The 15,363-nt window shown below is 44.6% G+C and overlaps 2 protein-coding genes across 3 annotated transcripts in view; one reads left to right on the forward strand and one right to left on the reverse strand.

Moving 5' to 3' along the window:
* Positions 1-5,208: 5,208 nt before the first annotated feature.
* Positions 5,209-7,137, forward strand: psmg4 (proteasome (prosome, macropain) assembly chaperone 4). Its single transcript, XM_021599609.2, has 3 exons — positions 5,209-5,538; positions 5,756-5,831; positions 6,938-7,137. The coding sequence occupies exons 1-3, from the start codon at positions 5,290-5,292 to the stop codon at positions 7,057-7,059; spliced, it is 447 nt and encodes a 148-aa protein (XP_021455284.1). The 5' UTR covers positions 5,209-5,289; the 3' UTR covers positions 7,060-7,137.
* Positions 7,138-7,277: 140 nt separating this feature from the next.
* Positions 7,278-15,363, reverse strand: part of LOC110520993 (solute carrier family 22 member 23) — a 31,472-nt gene continuing 23,386 nt past the window's right edge. Inside the window, exons 6-10 of one of the 2 annotated variants that reach the window (XM_036968865.1) lie at positions 13,591-13,693; positions 11,916-12,142; positions 11,451-11,483; positions 11,069-11,192; positions 7,278-9,731 (exon numbers count right to left, since the gene is read on the reverse strand). In XM_036968865.1, the coding sequence (XP_036824760.1) occupies positions 9,287-9,731; positions 11,069-11,192; positions 11,451-11,483; positions 11,916-12,142; positions 13,591-13,693 (932 nt within the window). In that variant the 3' untranslated portion in view covers positions 7,278-9,286. The remainder of the gene's footprint in view (positions 9,732-11,068; positions 11,193-11,450; positions 11,484-11,915; positions 12,143-13,590; positions 13,694-15,363) is intronic. The other variant, XM_036968866.1, reaches the window with a different exon arrangement.

Consider the following 15,363-nt stretch of genomic DNA (forward strand, 5'->3'; position numbering starts at 1 on the left):
CGGTCAACCGTCTGGGCGGTCAAGCACATCACCAGTTATGTCGGCGGACAAAAGGTGATCATAGAAACTTGTCACCAGCTGGTGACCTTTCTGAAAAGCCAACAAATCTGTGAAGGTGCTGTACTCAACAGCAGAATAGCGGCTTGGCTTATGATGCTGTAGAGCCATGATGTGGTAGTCAACTCCGCAAAAGAAAAAAACCTGCCTTTGGGCGGGGCTTTGGCGGTGTGATGACGATGAAACCAAATTTGCACCATTCCCGTGTAATGTAGCTCCGCCGTTGCCTTCGAACCATCACCACTTGAAACAGAATGTGTGTCTCGGCATGCCGATGGCATGTGTGAATGGCTGTTCTTACCGTCATCTAGAACTCTTGCAAGCTGGTATGGGATTGGTATGGCACCTCGACATTCCATGCAAACCTCTTCAATTTCAGCTAGGCAACAAGACCAGCTTGTTGCAGAAGTACTTACCACACTGCAAACGGCGGTGAAACACGATTTTCAGAACTAGAAATCTGCACTGACTTAAACTACGCCAGACTCACCTTCTTATGCCACTTGGTGTTTTGGAAACAAAGCACATGACTACTTCAAGAGGCAAATAAGTGAAAAACATTCTAATTCTAGCTTGTGATGACCTCATAACCAAACACGACATAGAGGTGTATTGGTAGAAAGTCAAGGGACACTCCAAATTACCTGGTCGTAACAAACTTGCCAACGACCATGCCGACAGTATGGCGAAATCTGGGGCAATTCACTTGCACCCCTTGGGTGTTCGATGCTCGAGACGCAATGATCACCGAGGTGCCCATGGTGTCTGCGGTAACGCGTAGCCATGTAGCACCGCGGGAAACATCTTCGCACGAACATAATGTGTTTTCAACTCATTCATTCCTGAACAGTGAACTGGTAGCAATGCAACACCAAGATGAGTCCCTCACCACTTTGATGGCTTTCTTGTCTGATGCTGTCAATCACCCAATGTCCGAACTGGCTTTGGCAGGCTCACACGACTTGCATTCGCTGTACGCAACTAAACAGCACCTCACACTTGTAGATGACCTACTGGTTTATGTTTCAGAAACCGACGCCACACAAAGGTGGGTGGTTCCTAAAACACATAGGGGGTTAATGATACCTCATGCCCACAATGAGCCATGTGGAGGCCATAGGGGAGTCAAGGCGACATGTGAAACATTGCAACAGGTGGCCCACTGGCCTCACATGGAACAAGACGTGGCACAATCCGTGAAGGGGTGTCTAGTTTGCTGCCAGTTTCAACCCTCCTTCCACCCACTTCACAGTGCACCATTGCGTCTTACCCCTGGAGCTCGATCCAGATTGACTGGGTTGGCCCAGTTGCTAGGTCGGCAAGAGGCAAATAGTATCTCCTCACAGTGACGTGCGCATTCACCAATTGGGTGGAGTGCCTGCCCGCAACCAATGACACAGCGGAAACCACATTTTCAGCCGTTTCGGCCTGCCAGGGGAAACCGTGGACTGCAACAGAGGAACCCACTTTTCGGAAGCTGTAATGACCGAACTGTGGAGGCTCCTGGGAGACAGAGTTAACCTCCACATCATGCACCACCCTAGGAGCTCCGGCAGGGTAGAAAGGAGCCACCAGACAATCATCAGAATCCTGAGGAAATACATGGCAGCCAACCACAGAGATTAGGACGTCAAACTCCCACTGGTACTGATGGCGATCAGAGCCACAGGCAACAAGTCTACGGGAATAACACCATTCGAGATGATGACAGGCCAACAAATGATACTTCCACTGCATCTTCTGTACCAACAGGGACATGTCGCCGCAGCCACCGCCTACACGACTCATCAATACGTGATGGGCTTGTGAACCCACCTCCAGACTTCCTTTGCGCACGCTCAAGGAAAGCTGGAAAGAAGTTCAAAAGGTGACACGACCCATTACGACAAAAAGGGCTCACACCACGTGTTCGAGGTTGGGGATAAGGTGTGGTACGTCATATACACCAAACCTGTGGGCGTCACAACAAAGTTCCTGCCTCACTGGACAGGGCCACACAAGATTTTGGTGAAACTGTCACCTGTAGCTCATCAAATCAGAATCAGCAAAGGTTGACAAAACAACACGTTCAAGTGGGTCCACAGGAATCAAATGAAGTTGTACACTCCCCTCATGGGAATAGAAGGGGTGCAAGCCAGCACCGAATAGATAGAAACCTGGCAAAGTCAGAGGTACTAAGAAAATTGTTGTGTCCTCAGCTGATCCCTTCAAGGAGATCAATAAGTTGCACCTTACCTTCTCTTCCCAGCTACAAGATATACGTTCGTTGTCACTGTTGATATTGTACTGCCCTGTGCTGTTCGAAATAGGGAAATCAGCAACATTTGTTGTGTCATAACATTTTCGTTTACAAAAACCAAACTACTGAAATAATCCAACAATATCTCTAATTAAGCGTTTTTGTAGGATGGAGTTCCTTTGGCTGATCCTGACACTGCGCCCTAGTCAAAACCAACCCAGCAGATGTACTCACGAGCGGACCCCCAAAGGGAATCGTTCTCCGCGATAATTTAGGACTCCTTATAACCAACTGCAGAGTACACACACAGAGGGTGTATTTTTACTGACGTTGCAGGTTGTTGAACTGGAGAATATCTATAGATTGAAAATGGTTCTAAATGTAGGATTTTGGCACGACAGCACCCATGTGAAAATTGCCACACCCCCAGTCGTAGCTTATCAGGAACACAATGAGGGGTGGATGTGGGGGTTTTATGACACCTCGATCGTAAATCATAGGCAGCAGACGATTCCTTTTGGTGCCTAGTTTGGGTGATCGGAATGTCTGTCATTCTTTATTTTTTATTTGTTTGTTTGTTATTGGGATGATATAAATGCTGTAAGATTGCTAAACTCTTTGCTATGGTTTCATTGGTTGTATTCAAGCTGCATATGGTGAGTTGTTTGTAACTTTTCACCATATACTCTTAGGAAAGGTGCCGCTACTACTAAGTACTGTGGTGAGGTTAAATGTGTTGGCCAACAGAGACACATTTCTGTTTGTTGCTCAACCTCCCAAGGCTGAACTGAGCTAAACCCTATTTCTTACCTGTTACATATGCTTCAGTAAGGTTGGCTTCTTAGCATTCATAGCAATCAGTGGTGCCTGCTGAGGGGAGAACGGCTCATAACAATGTCTGGAATGGAGTAAATGGAATGGTATCAAAAACATGGTTTTCAAGTGTTTGATACCATTCCATTCACTCCGGTCCATCCATTTTACACCATTCCAGACATTATTATGAGCCATCCTCCCCTCAGCAGGCACCACTGATAGCAATGGTTATCAACTGTACCACAGAAATGATTCGTAAATCACATTAAATAGATGTTGTGGTGGCAGCTGCAGAGACATATTTGGTGTACGAGAATTGAGTTAAGATTTAAAGGGTGTGTTGAGTGGTGGTGTTCCAGGCAGGCCATTGGTATGGTGCAGGAGCAGATAGGGTGAAAGTAGTAGTGGAATGGGGTAGTGGGATTTTAATGAGTGTAAGTGGCAGCTGCAGAGAAGTACCTGGGTGTATGAGATTTTACTGCAGAAGAGTTAGTTATATGATGGTTCTCAGATTTTTATGAAATAGTGGTATATCGGTGTAGGGTTGGTTGGTTGGTGGTGCAATTATTATATATATTTTTTTCTTCCTTTTTATTTTGTATCACAAATGTAACGTGATCGATCACACACTACTGCACAGTAGGATGGCTGCATGCACAAACAAAATGTGTGAACGCTACGATACCAAAAAATGTGGATAATGGTACACCACAGGGGAGCGTGATTAGTCCTCTGTTGTTCTCAATCATGGTCAATGATGTTTACTCTCAGGTACTGCCGGATATTGGGAGGTTGTTATTTGCAGATGATGGGGCCTTATGGAAGAGGGGAAGAAATGTGCCAAACATAGTCAGGAAGGTACAGGAAGCAATTGATGAAGTAGAGCGGTTGTCATTAATGTGGGGATTCAGGTTCTCTGTAGAGAAAACTCAGACAGTGTTCTTTACCTGGAGGAAGGTGGATGATGAGATATGCTTTAGGGTATATGTGAGAAACTTGGAGAGGGTGGGGGCCTTCAGGTTCCTTGGGGTATACTTTGACACTTAGACTGACCTGGGCAGAACACATTGTGAGAGTTGTGGGAAAGTGTAAGAAGGTACTAAATGTGATGCACTGTCTGATGGAGAAGGAGTGGGGGGGCTGGCCGTTCCTCATTGAGGACCATGTACGTTGCATTGATCCGACCTGTAATAGACTATGGCAGTATACCGTATGGTTCCGCAGCCCGGACATCTTTGGAAAGGCTAGATGTCATACAGGGGCAAGGACTCAGAATATGTAGTGGGGCATTTTGGACGTCCCCAGTGGCTGCACTACAGGTGGAGATGGGGGATATGCCATTGCATTACCGTTGACCTTGCAGTGAGTGGAGGAAGTCAAGCCAGACATAGTAGTTATTTGTTCTGATTCATGTGCAGTGTTAATGAGTCTCCAGTCCTTTAGGTTACGTACCAAACAAGATCTGTTTTATGAGGTGCTACAAACCCATGGCAGGATTAGACAGATGGGTATACAGATAAGATTTACTTGGGTCCCAGCCCATGTGGAGGTGGAGGGGAATGAGGCAGTTGAAGTGCTGGCTGATGTACAAGCACTTAGAAGTGGGGATGTTAATGTTTTAGTTTCGATGAGCAAGGCAGGGGAAAAAAGCCTGATTATGGACAGTGATGGTGCAAAGATGGCAGGAGCAGTGGAATAGAGATACTAAGAGCAGTCATTTATTTCAAGTGCAGAGGAAAGTCGGGGAGGGGAGGACGGCAGGAAGAGACAGAAGAGAGGAGGCTATTTTTACAAGATTAAGGGTGGAACACAATCAGTTGAATAAGTCCTTAAATGTGATGGAAAAGCTTCCAACAGGAAAGTGTGATTATTGCTTGGAAACAGAGACCGTGGAGCATATATTGCTACAGTGTGGGCAGTATCAGAGGGAAAGAGAGAGGCTGAGATCTAGTATGAGGGATACAGGAAATTAGTTTAAAGAGTATATCGAGTAGAACTTCATTAGATAAAGTCTCAAATATTTTGTTATATAGTTTCTCCGTCTCTGGCCCACACTCCACTACAGTAGGTGGCGGTATTGCACCTTAACGTTGGATGCCAACCACCGATAAACCCAACCTAAGAAGAATACCAACGACGAAGAAAACAAGGAAGTGACTTGTTGTTTACGGACGCACATGAGGTGGTTGATATGTTTGAATAATGGTCTGGTTTCATTGTACTTTTCTTCATACAAACATCTATTCAATATGAACATAGCAGAAAGTGGAGCAGTAGGCGATGCCATTACAGTGCACGATTTCTCCGAGAAGATTCTCGAGCAGACGGTTCACTTTCACGTCATAAAACTCAATGGAGGATTTTTCCTTTGGGTGGGCTCGAACCCCGTCTTGTCCAACTTGGCTGTTTCAATGGAAAGTAAATTTGTGAGTAGTCTACTATAAATATATTGTTTTAAAGCAGACTAGTTAACAGATGGATTGTTAGCTAGCTTCACCGTGCAATGTTGTTAGCTAGCTACGCTACTATAACGTTATTCTAACGGCTGATGATGCTATGTCCTATTTGTAATTTAGCTAACCTACGTATCTGTGTGTTTATATATATATATATATATATATATATATATATATATTCATTCAGGATTCGATGCCGCTGTCTACGTTAGTCCTGGGGGACCCATCGGACACCACTCCAAATTCACTGGCACAGAGATTGAGTAAGCACCCTTTCATCCTGATACTATCATATCTCTCTCATGGGTATTTGTTGTCTCAGAGAGCAAGAGGTTTTACTCTGCTCCAAATCTGGACACGAATTTTTGTATGGAGGTCAATGTGTGTCGAATTTGGTCAACAAAAAATGTTATAGCTATTTTGCTAGGTGAGGCTTATTTGATCAAATTAAACGTTCGTGATGGTTAGGTTGATATGAATGGACTGATTTAAGTGAACGCACGTGGCATTTTGGCAACTTAATTTGAGGTCAACAGATTATGATTTTTCAATGCAGATACCAATTATTGGAGGACCAAAAAAAGCAGATACCGATTAATCTACGTGTGTGTTTTTCTTTTTTTTTATCTTTATTTAACCAGGCAAGTCAGTTAAGAACAAATTCTTATTTTCAATGACGGCCTGGGAACAGTGGGTTAACTGCCTGTTCAGGGGCAGAACGACAGATTTGTACCTTGTCAGCTCAGGGGTTTGAACTCGCAACCTTCCGGTTACTAGTCCAACGCTCTAACCACTAGGCTACCCTGCTGCCCCAGGGCGTGTGTGTATATATATATATATATATATATGTCTGAGATTGCGTGTGACTTACATATGTACTAACGTGTACATACTAACAGGTGTACAAACGGAGACAGACAGACCGATAGTCCTCCTCAATTTCATTGTGGGGGACAACAAACCACCAATTCATATACACTCACACATAAATACACACAAGCACAGTCTATGTATGTCATGAATTTCTGGATTTTGGTATTTGCTGAGTTAGTTTGTTCAAACTCATCCAAGTAAAGAATGGGAAGCTAGATATTTGATTCCTGACGCCTCTATTGTTACCCAACACGAGGCTACTAACATCAAAATGATCTGATGGCAATTTTAGGCTGCCACAACGTTGTTTATACAGTCAAATCTGTCTAACCATCAATTATATAGTGATTTCGTTGATAGCTATATGTTCTTCAGAACAATAACCGAAAGCTAGATGCTTAAACTACTAACCAGTATTATGTTCTATTGTTGGTGTCAGTTTTCACCATCTGAAACACCACTAACCCAGCTGTCCTCCGTCTCCTTTGTGTTTCAGCTAAAAGGACTAAGAAACAGGTGTATGTGAGCTACTGCCTGCCCATGACTGACTCCAACCTGTCTCTGCTGGTAGAGAACAGGATAAAGAAAGAGATGGAAGTTCACCCTGACAAGTTTTAAGTTTTAACCTCCCCCACTTTTTTTTTTACTAGTTTAATTGTTTTGTACCAAAATAAAACAAAGGAAAGAAAAACAACATTACCTGTCTGGAATGTTCTGTCGATTGCTGTTTTAGCACTCATGAGTGAGATCTAACCAGAGACGTCTCTGTGTAGAGGCTGCAGACACACTATATTTTCTGTGCCCACTGCCCACAAACTCAAGTCTACAGACATGTATCACCTCAGTAGTTCATTTATTTGACATAATCAACAAGTTTATTATCAAAACAACATTTATGGCTTTAATATTGCAAATGCATCATATATAAAAAAATAAACACGTACAAAATATTAGTGGTTGACAATCGATCACTCATGGAAATTCATTTTATTTACCACAACATTTCATCGCTGAAAACATTTACAAATAAACCATACAAAGTGTCAAAATATGTGCCATTTGCTTCAAATATAGTTCATGGTAGAAATGTATAGAGTATACTTGGCCTTTTTAAGGTCATCTATACGTGTGACAAAATGTGCTATGAAAACTATTTGATATGCATAGTACATAAAACGTATGATAGTCCATGCATTGTCAATGGATGGCACATTAATACATACCTTACATTTGGTATTCAATCATTTTGTAAGAGTATAAAGTTTGTATACAAACACTCTGTCAGCCACAGCTATTCTAACTAGATCACTCTATTGCATTATAACTTCATCTATTCTAGACACTAACCATTTCAAAACCCCTATAGACATTCATTCATGGCATGGCCAGACATTATTTAACCGTGCTAGAGAGCGGTTTAAACAAGTACTAAAAACAGCAATATACAACTAACATTTTTTTTACCAGGTGAAAATTAGCTTAAACTAGAGGTATGTCAAGCGACAATAATCCCCTTGGCAACATGACAAAAAATAAATACTGAATTACTGATAGATTATTTTCAGTCACCTGTCCAGTTGAAATCAGAGGATTTTTAAAACTGAACAACCATTGTGACAAAGCCATTCAATAACTGAGATGTTTCATAGTGGTAGCAGTAGACGGGCTGCATCCCAAATGGCACTCTATTCCCTATGTAGTGCACTGCTTTTGACCAGGGCCCATAGTGCTCTGGTCAAAGCTCAAAAGTAGTGAACTATGTAAGGAATAGACTGTTATTTGGGACGCAGACATACTAGTAACTAACTGGACATTAGTATTGTCCACTCAACACTCGATGCCTTTTGATTTTTCCATAGAATATGGAAATAAAAACACAAAAAGATTCAAAGTCCAAACTAATTTCCTAAGCCATCACAGTTTCTTTAGGTTTCCGGCTGTCATTCACCAACATTTAATAGGGGCTGCAGTACTCAGTTTTCTTAAGTATTTACATTGATTATACTACTAATAAGGATAAAGTGCCAACTTGGACTTTTGACAGGGGGGTGGGAGGCAGAAATTCACAATTGAACCCATCAAGTAGGCTTCAGTATATAGGCCTGACCTCTCCTTTTATTACATTTAGAGTGCAGCAGTTTCACCCAAAACCAGTGTCTCAAATGAGCTGACTGACACATTTTGATTACATTTAATTGAACTTTGAATTTTAGTGCAAAAAAAGTTACGCTAATAGAATTTGAAATGCATAGAGCACACATCACTGTTGAAAGACATTTCAAATGAAACAGGTCTGCTCTGCTGCTCTATATGTGTCTCTCTGTGTTTAGAGTACACCACTCTGCTTATAACGTACAACCGACACCATGACATCCCTCCCCAGTCCCATGCTGGGACCATGGTACCCATAGACACACCGCCAACCCGTGGCAACAACTACCCTATGGGCACAAATAGATGTAAGTCATTGTAATGAGTTTCTGTTCATTGCAAAGACATACACAGGTGTGTGAATAACTCCATCATTTGTTTCAAGAATATCCTGTCCTATTGCAGGCCCTCAAATACTTCATAAATCATATTAATAAATCATATTGAGTGTCTGAGGGTGATAATGAGAGGGTCATCATTTCTCGATTAAACCAAACGGAAGGTTTTTTAAAGTTTTAAAAATGAAAGAGTTCCTCGTGGAAGAATCTTACCAGCAGGACTGAATGAATCAGACCAGTCATGATAGTGACCAGGAGTGGGACAGTTCAAGCTATCCCCACAGCACAGTACAGTCTTGTCCTATCCTCTGTCTGTGTGTGTCGGGGGGGGGGGGGGGGGGGGTGTGTGTTTGCTGCTACAATGACCCTCCCACGCCATTTACCACCATACTATTACTGATCACCTCTCCTCCGGTAGCGTACGCAAAAGACGTAGGCACTGCTGCAAGAGCAGTAGCCGCTGCTGCTGTGGCGCCCCCGGTGGCCGTGAGACGCAGCGGCGTATCATGGACGCGGGAGTATAAGTCCCTATCCCCAGGCTTGGTGAGAAGGAGGTGCTGTTCTCCAGGCCGGTGGGTGAGCAGGGGCTGGCGGGTGTAGCTCTCCCCGTCCACGAGGCTCTCTGGCAGAGGTTGGTTGCGCGGCTCAGGCAGCAGCAGCAGGCAGATGATGCACAGCAGGGTGCAGGCGGCGAAGATCATGTGGTGCAGGAAGTAGCCCTTCTGGTTGTGGAGCTCCATGATAGGGGCCGTCAGCATGCCGAAACCAGCACTGGCCAGGACCAGACCCAGACCACCACCCCTGACGAGAGAGGGAGACAAAGAGGGAGAGTCTAGTTTCAGAAACGGCTAGCCAAACATTGAAACCAGACAACATAAAAAAAAATTATCAACCTGGAATCGGGTACAAGTAACATTGTAATAGTAAATCGGCACACTCCAATTAGTATGATATGTTACGTTTCGTAAGGTATGTATTCATTTGTGGATGTCCATCATCCGTTTGTCCTATGAAATGTTAAGAAGTATAATTCATATGATATGTTACGAATTCCAATTTGTTACGAATTTGCAAAACATATATGTTACGAATGGAAATTTGTTGTGGCTAACGATTTCTAGGCTAGGGGTTAAGGTTAGGGGAAGGGTTAGCTAACATGCTAAGTAGTTGCAAAGTAGCTAAAAAGTAGTAAGTAGTTACAAAGTTGCTGATTAGCTAAAATGCTAAAGTTGTCCATGATGAGATATGAACATGCAACCACTCTAACATCGTTTTTGCCTTAAGTAACCTTCTGTCTTATGTAACCATAGCAAACGTAACATATCATACTCATTTGAGTGTCTCAGACGTATGTTTACTATGTTACCAGTCTAGTCTATGAGACCAGGCTGATATTCCTGAACAATAGTCTGTCAAATTGCATTTATATGACACATACAGATTGCACCACAAGATGGCGCTAGTAAGCCATTCTAACACAAACGTACTTGGCGGGACATAATTTTACCAAATAAGTGCGATATAGGAATCCAATAACTGTTGGTGTGGGTGCGGTCAGACCATACATAGTGTGTGTGTGTAACGGATGTGAAACGGCTAGCTTAGTTAGCGTGGGCGCTAAATAGCGTTTCAATCAGTGACGTCACTTGCTCCGAGACCTTGAAGTAGTAGTTCCCCTTGCTCTGCAAGGGCCGCGGCAATTGTGGAGCGATGGGTAACGATGCTTCGTGGGTGACTGTTGTTGATGTGTGCAGAGGGTCCCTGGTTCGCGCCCGGGTATGGGCGAGGGGACGGTCTAAAATTATACTGTTACATTGATGCTGTTGACCCGGATTACTAGTTGCTGCGGAAAAAGGAGGAAGGTCAAAAGGGGGGTGAGTGTAACGGATGTGAAACGGCTAGCTTAGTTAGCGTGGGCGCTAAATAGCGTTTCAATCAGTGACGTCACTTGCTCTGAGACCTTGAAGTAGTAGTTCCCCTTGCTCTGCAAGGGCCGCGGCTTTTGTGGAGCGATGGGTAACGATGCTTCGTGGGTGTCAGTTGTTGATGTGTGCAGAAGGTCCCTAGTTCGCGCCCGGGTATGGGCGAGGGGACGGTTTAAGCTTATACTGTTACGCGTGTGTGTGTGTGTGTGTTACCTGATGACGGTGGGAGTGATCTCAGCGCAGAAGAAGATGCTGAGGGTGCTGACGGCGTGAGAGGAGAACATTCCGATGATGGAGAATGCCACAGAGAACTTCCTGTTTAGTGTGTCCCTCAGAACTAACCAGGCAAGAAGGATGAGAAACATGAGAGAGGAGGTGAGACACATACTGTACATCATAAATATACAAATGTCAATTACTGGGTCTAGTCATAACAGAGAACTTGATCACGGAAAACAGTTGGTGTACTGGCCAGCCTTTCATTTTGTTTAACAACTGTTTTGTTGATTCTACCACACAAAATCAACAGATGGAGCATGAGCCTGGCCTGTGGAGCTGCAACCCAGAGCACCTGATTGGCATATTTTTTGTGTACCTGTGTCATGGCGAAGGCTGTACTTCCCAATCACTGCATTCAAGGCAAGGTCAAGGGCGGGGGAAGAAAAACAGTGAAAATGAGTACAGCCATGAGAGAATCTCATGATTTTTCTGACCGATACAGATCTGATATGAGGACAACAGAGGCAATGATCCGGAAAAGGGCATTCTGGTAGTGACTCCTCTGAATCACTGAAATAACTCCATTATCAGAGTACGTCCTTTGTGTGTAACAGGATATAATGAGATGTTGTGGCTTTGTAATTTCCATGTAAACAACTCTTTGTGGATGATGACGATGAGGGGGATGCCCACATTGCTCACTCATTAAAACATCTGACAAAACGTGGGCTTTCAAAGGCCGGCGGTTGACCTAAAGGTTTATTTCATGGACATCGAATTTCTGTGTGTGTGTGTGTTTCACGTGTGTTAAATGCACAACACTTGTCTGTACTCTACTCACAGTTTAGCAGGCCCAGCTGCAGCAGTGATGCCAGGGCGGTGATGATCATGAAGGTGAGGAGTCCGCCCCGACGTCCCATGAACGCCACGGCCGGGCACAGCGCCAGGCAGGTTGCTACGGCGATGCCGGCCATGGTGTAGTAGTCGGCATTGAACATGGCCGACACAGGGGCCTCTGGGTCCATCATACTGCGGGCAAAACAGTGGTGGATACCGTACCCCGTCAATCTACAGAGAAACACACATAAACACATTATTGGTAAGAGCAAAAACAGTGGTGGATACCGTACCCCGTCAACCAGCAGAGAGAGAGAGACACATGTAGCGGAGGTGAGTGGGATTGACGCTAGTGCGATGAAGTAACTTAAAATCAGTGTCACCCTCTTCTTGGTCTCAGGGTCATGACATTGGTTTTCCAAGTGGGAGACCCGGGTTCAGATCCTACCAGTTACACACACACACACACACCATCAGTACTAGAAGCAAGACGCTGGTACGGAGCCTTGTCTTCATGGGGAACCTAGCTCATGTGTAATTCATGTTCTGTTTGGCACATTGCCCTCTGCCTTTTAATACGATTTTTACTCTGCATTGTTATTCGTCATTTACTGTGTATTTATTCCTCATATCACTATTTTTTATTATTTTTTATCTTTAACTCTGCATTGCTGGAAAAGAGCCGTAAGTAAGCATTTCACTGTTAGCCTACACCAGTGGTTCCCAAACTTTTTATAGTCCCGTAACCCTTCAAACATTCAACCTCCAGCTGCGTACCCCCCCTAGCACCAGGGTCATCATGGTAAGCCTGCCACACACACACTAGATACGATACATTTATTGAACATAAGAATGAGTGTTAGTTTTTGTCACAACCCGGCTCGTGGGAAGTGACAAAGAGCTCTTATAGGACCAGGGCACAAATAATAACATAACGATAATCAATAATTTTTCTCTTTATTTAACCATCTTACATGTACAACTTTATTTGCTAATTGGAAATTGTGAATAACTCACCACAGGTTAATGAGAAGGGTGTGCTTGAAAGGATGCACATAAATCTACAATGTTGGGTTGTGTTGGAGAGAGTCTGTCTTAAATCATTTTCCCACACACAGTCTGTGCCTGTATTTAGTTTTCATGCTAGTGAGGGCCGAGAATCCATTCTCACATAGGTCCGTGGTTGCAAAGGGCATCAGTTCCTTAGCAGGAACATCGGGGGCATCAATTCCTCCACTATGTCTCCCTGTCATGGCTTTTGCTCCATCAGTATAGATACCAACATGAGCAGCAGCTACATTTGGCTACTTACGGACTGTTAGTGGAATTCCCGCGAGAGAGTAACGCTTAATGTGATTGGATGTTAATTACTTGACTAGGCTACCTGTATTTCACATTGTGTTGTTATTTCCCTGAACACTGGATGGTTTCATTTTATTTTTGGCAGTGAAACGAGGCTACTCAGGCGAGAGAAAAAAATTCACTCAAATGTATACCCCTGTTGGAAAATATAAATGGACTGTTTGAAAATGTGAAGAGAAAAAAAGTACACTTTATTTGGCGTACCCCCGATGGCAGTTTGGGAATACCTGGTCTACACCAATTGTTTGCCAAGAAAAACAAGATTTGACTTGATTTTGCTCAGCTGCACACACAGAGAGAGAGAGAGAGAGACTTACGAGTTGACACAGAGCACCACAATGTTCTTCCAAAAGTTTCTGGTGCTGGTCATCTTGATGATGCAGGTCCTCTTTGGCTTCTTATGCAGCACATGTTCCAGTTCTGGTGGTGAGACACAACATGCTGTAAGACTTTCCCACTGGCAGGGCAATACACACGCACACACACACACACAGACACATCGATGGCTCTGAACGAACTTTATTTAACTCTTTGCAAACTGGAAACCATTCATCCGGAGGCTGCATTCATTGTAGCTGGGGATTTTAACAAGGCTAATCTGAAAACAAGACTCCCTAAATTTTATCAGCATATCGATTGCGCAACCAGGGGTGGAAAGACCTTGGATCATTGTTACTCTAACTTCCGCGACGCATATAAGGCCCTGCCCCGCCCCCCCTTTCGGAAAAGCTGACCACGACTCCATTTTGTTGATCCCTGCCTACAGACAGAAACTAAAACGAGAGGCTCCCACGCTGAGGTCTGTCCAACGCTGGTCCGACCAAGCTGACTCCACACTCCAAGACTGCTTCCACCACGTGGACTGGGACATGTTTCGTATTGCGTCAGACAACAACATCGACGAATACGCTGATTCGGTGTGTGAGTTCATTAGAACGTGCGTTGAATATGTCGTTCCCATAGCAACGATTAAAACATTCCCTAACCAGAAACCGTGGATTGATGGCAGCATTCGCGTGAAACTGAAAGCGCGAACCACTGCTTTTAATCAGGGCAAGGTGTCTGGTAACATGACCGAATACAAACAGTGCAGCTATTCCCTCCGCAAGGCTATCAAACAAGCTAAGCGTCAGTACAGAGACAAAGTAGAATCTCAATTCAACGGCTCAGACACAAGAGGCATGTGGCAGGGTCTACAGTCAATCACGGACTACAGGAAGAAATCCAGCCCAGTCACGGACCAGGATGTCCTGCTCCCAGGCAGACTAAATAACTTTTTTGCCCGCTTTGAGGACAATACAGTGCCACTGACACGGCCTGCAATGAAAACATGCGGTCTCTCCTTCACTGCAGCCGAGGTGAGTAAGACATTTAAACGTGTTAACCCTCGCAAGGCTGCAGGCCCAGACGGCATCCCCAGCCGCGCCCTCAGAGCATGCGCAGACCAGCTGGCCGGTGTGTTTACGGACATATTCAATCAATCCCTATACCAGTCTGCTGTTCCCACATGCTTCAAGAGGGCCACCATTGTTCCTGTTCCCAAGAAAGCTAAGGTAACTGAGCTAAACGACTACCGCTCCGTAGCACTCACTTCCGTCATCATGAAGTGCTTTGAGAGACTAGTCAAGGACCATATCACCTCCACCCTACCTGACACCCTAGACCCACTCCAATTTGCTTACCGCCCAAATAGGTCCACAGACGATGCAATCTCAACCACACTGCACACCGCCCTAACCCATCTGGACAAGAGGAATACCTATGTGAGAATGCTGTTCATTGACTACAGCTCGGCATTCAACACCATAGTACCCTCCAAGCTCGTCATCAAGCTCGAGGCCCTGGGTCTCGACCCCGCCCTGTGCAACTGGGTACTGGACTTCCTGACGGGCCGCCCCCAGGTGGTGAGGGTAGGCAACAACATCTCCTCCCCGCTGATCCTCAACACTGGGGCCCCACAAGGGTGCGTTCTGAGCCCTCTCCTGTACTCCCTGTTCACCCACGACTGCGTGGCCACGCACGCCTCCAACTCAATCATCAAGTTTGCGGACGACACAACAGTGGTAGGCTTGATTACCAACGAGACGGCC

This window comes from Oncorhynchus mykiss, chromosome 30, assembly GCF_013265735.2.
Source record: "Oncorhynchus mykiss isolate Arlee chromosome 30, USDA_OmykA_1.1, whole genome shotgun sequence".
In the NCBI taxonomy this organism is placed as follows: Eukaryota; Metazoa; Chordata; class Actinopteri; order Salmoniformes; family Salmonidae; genus Oncorhynchus; species Oncorhynchus mykiss.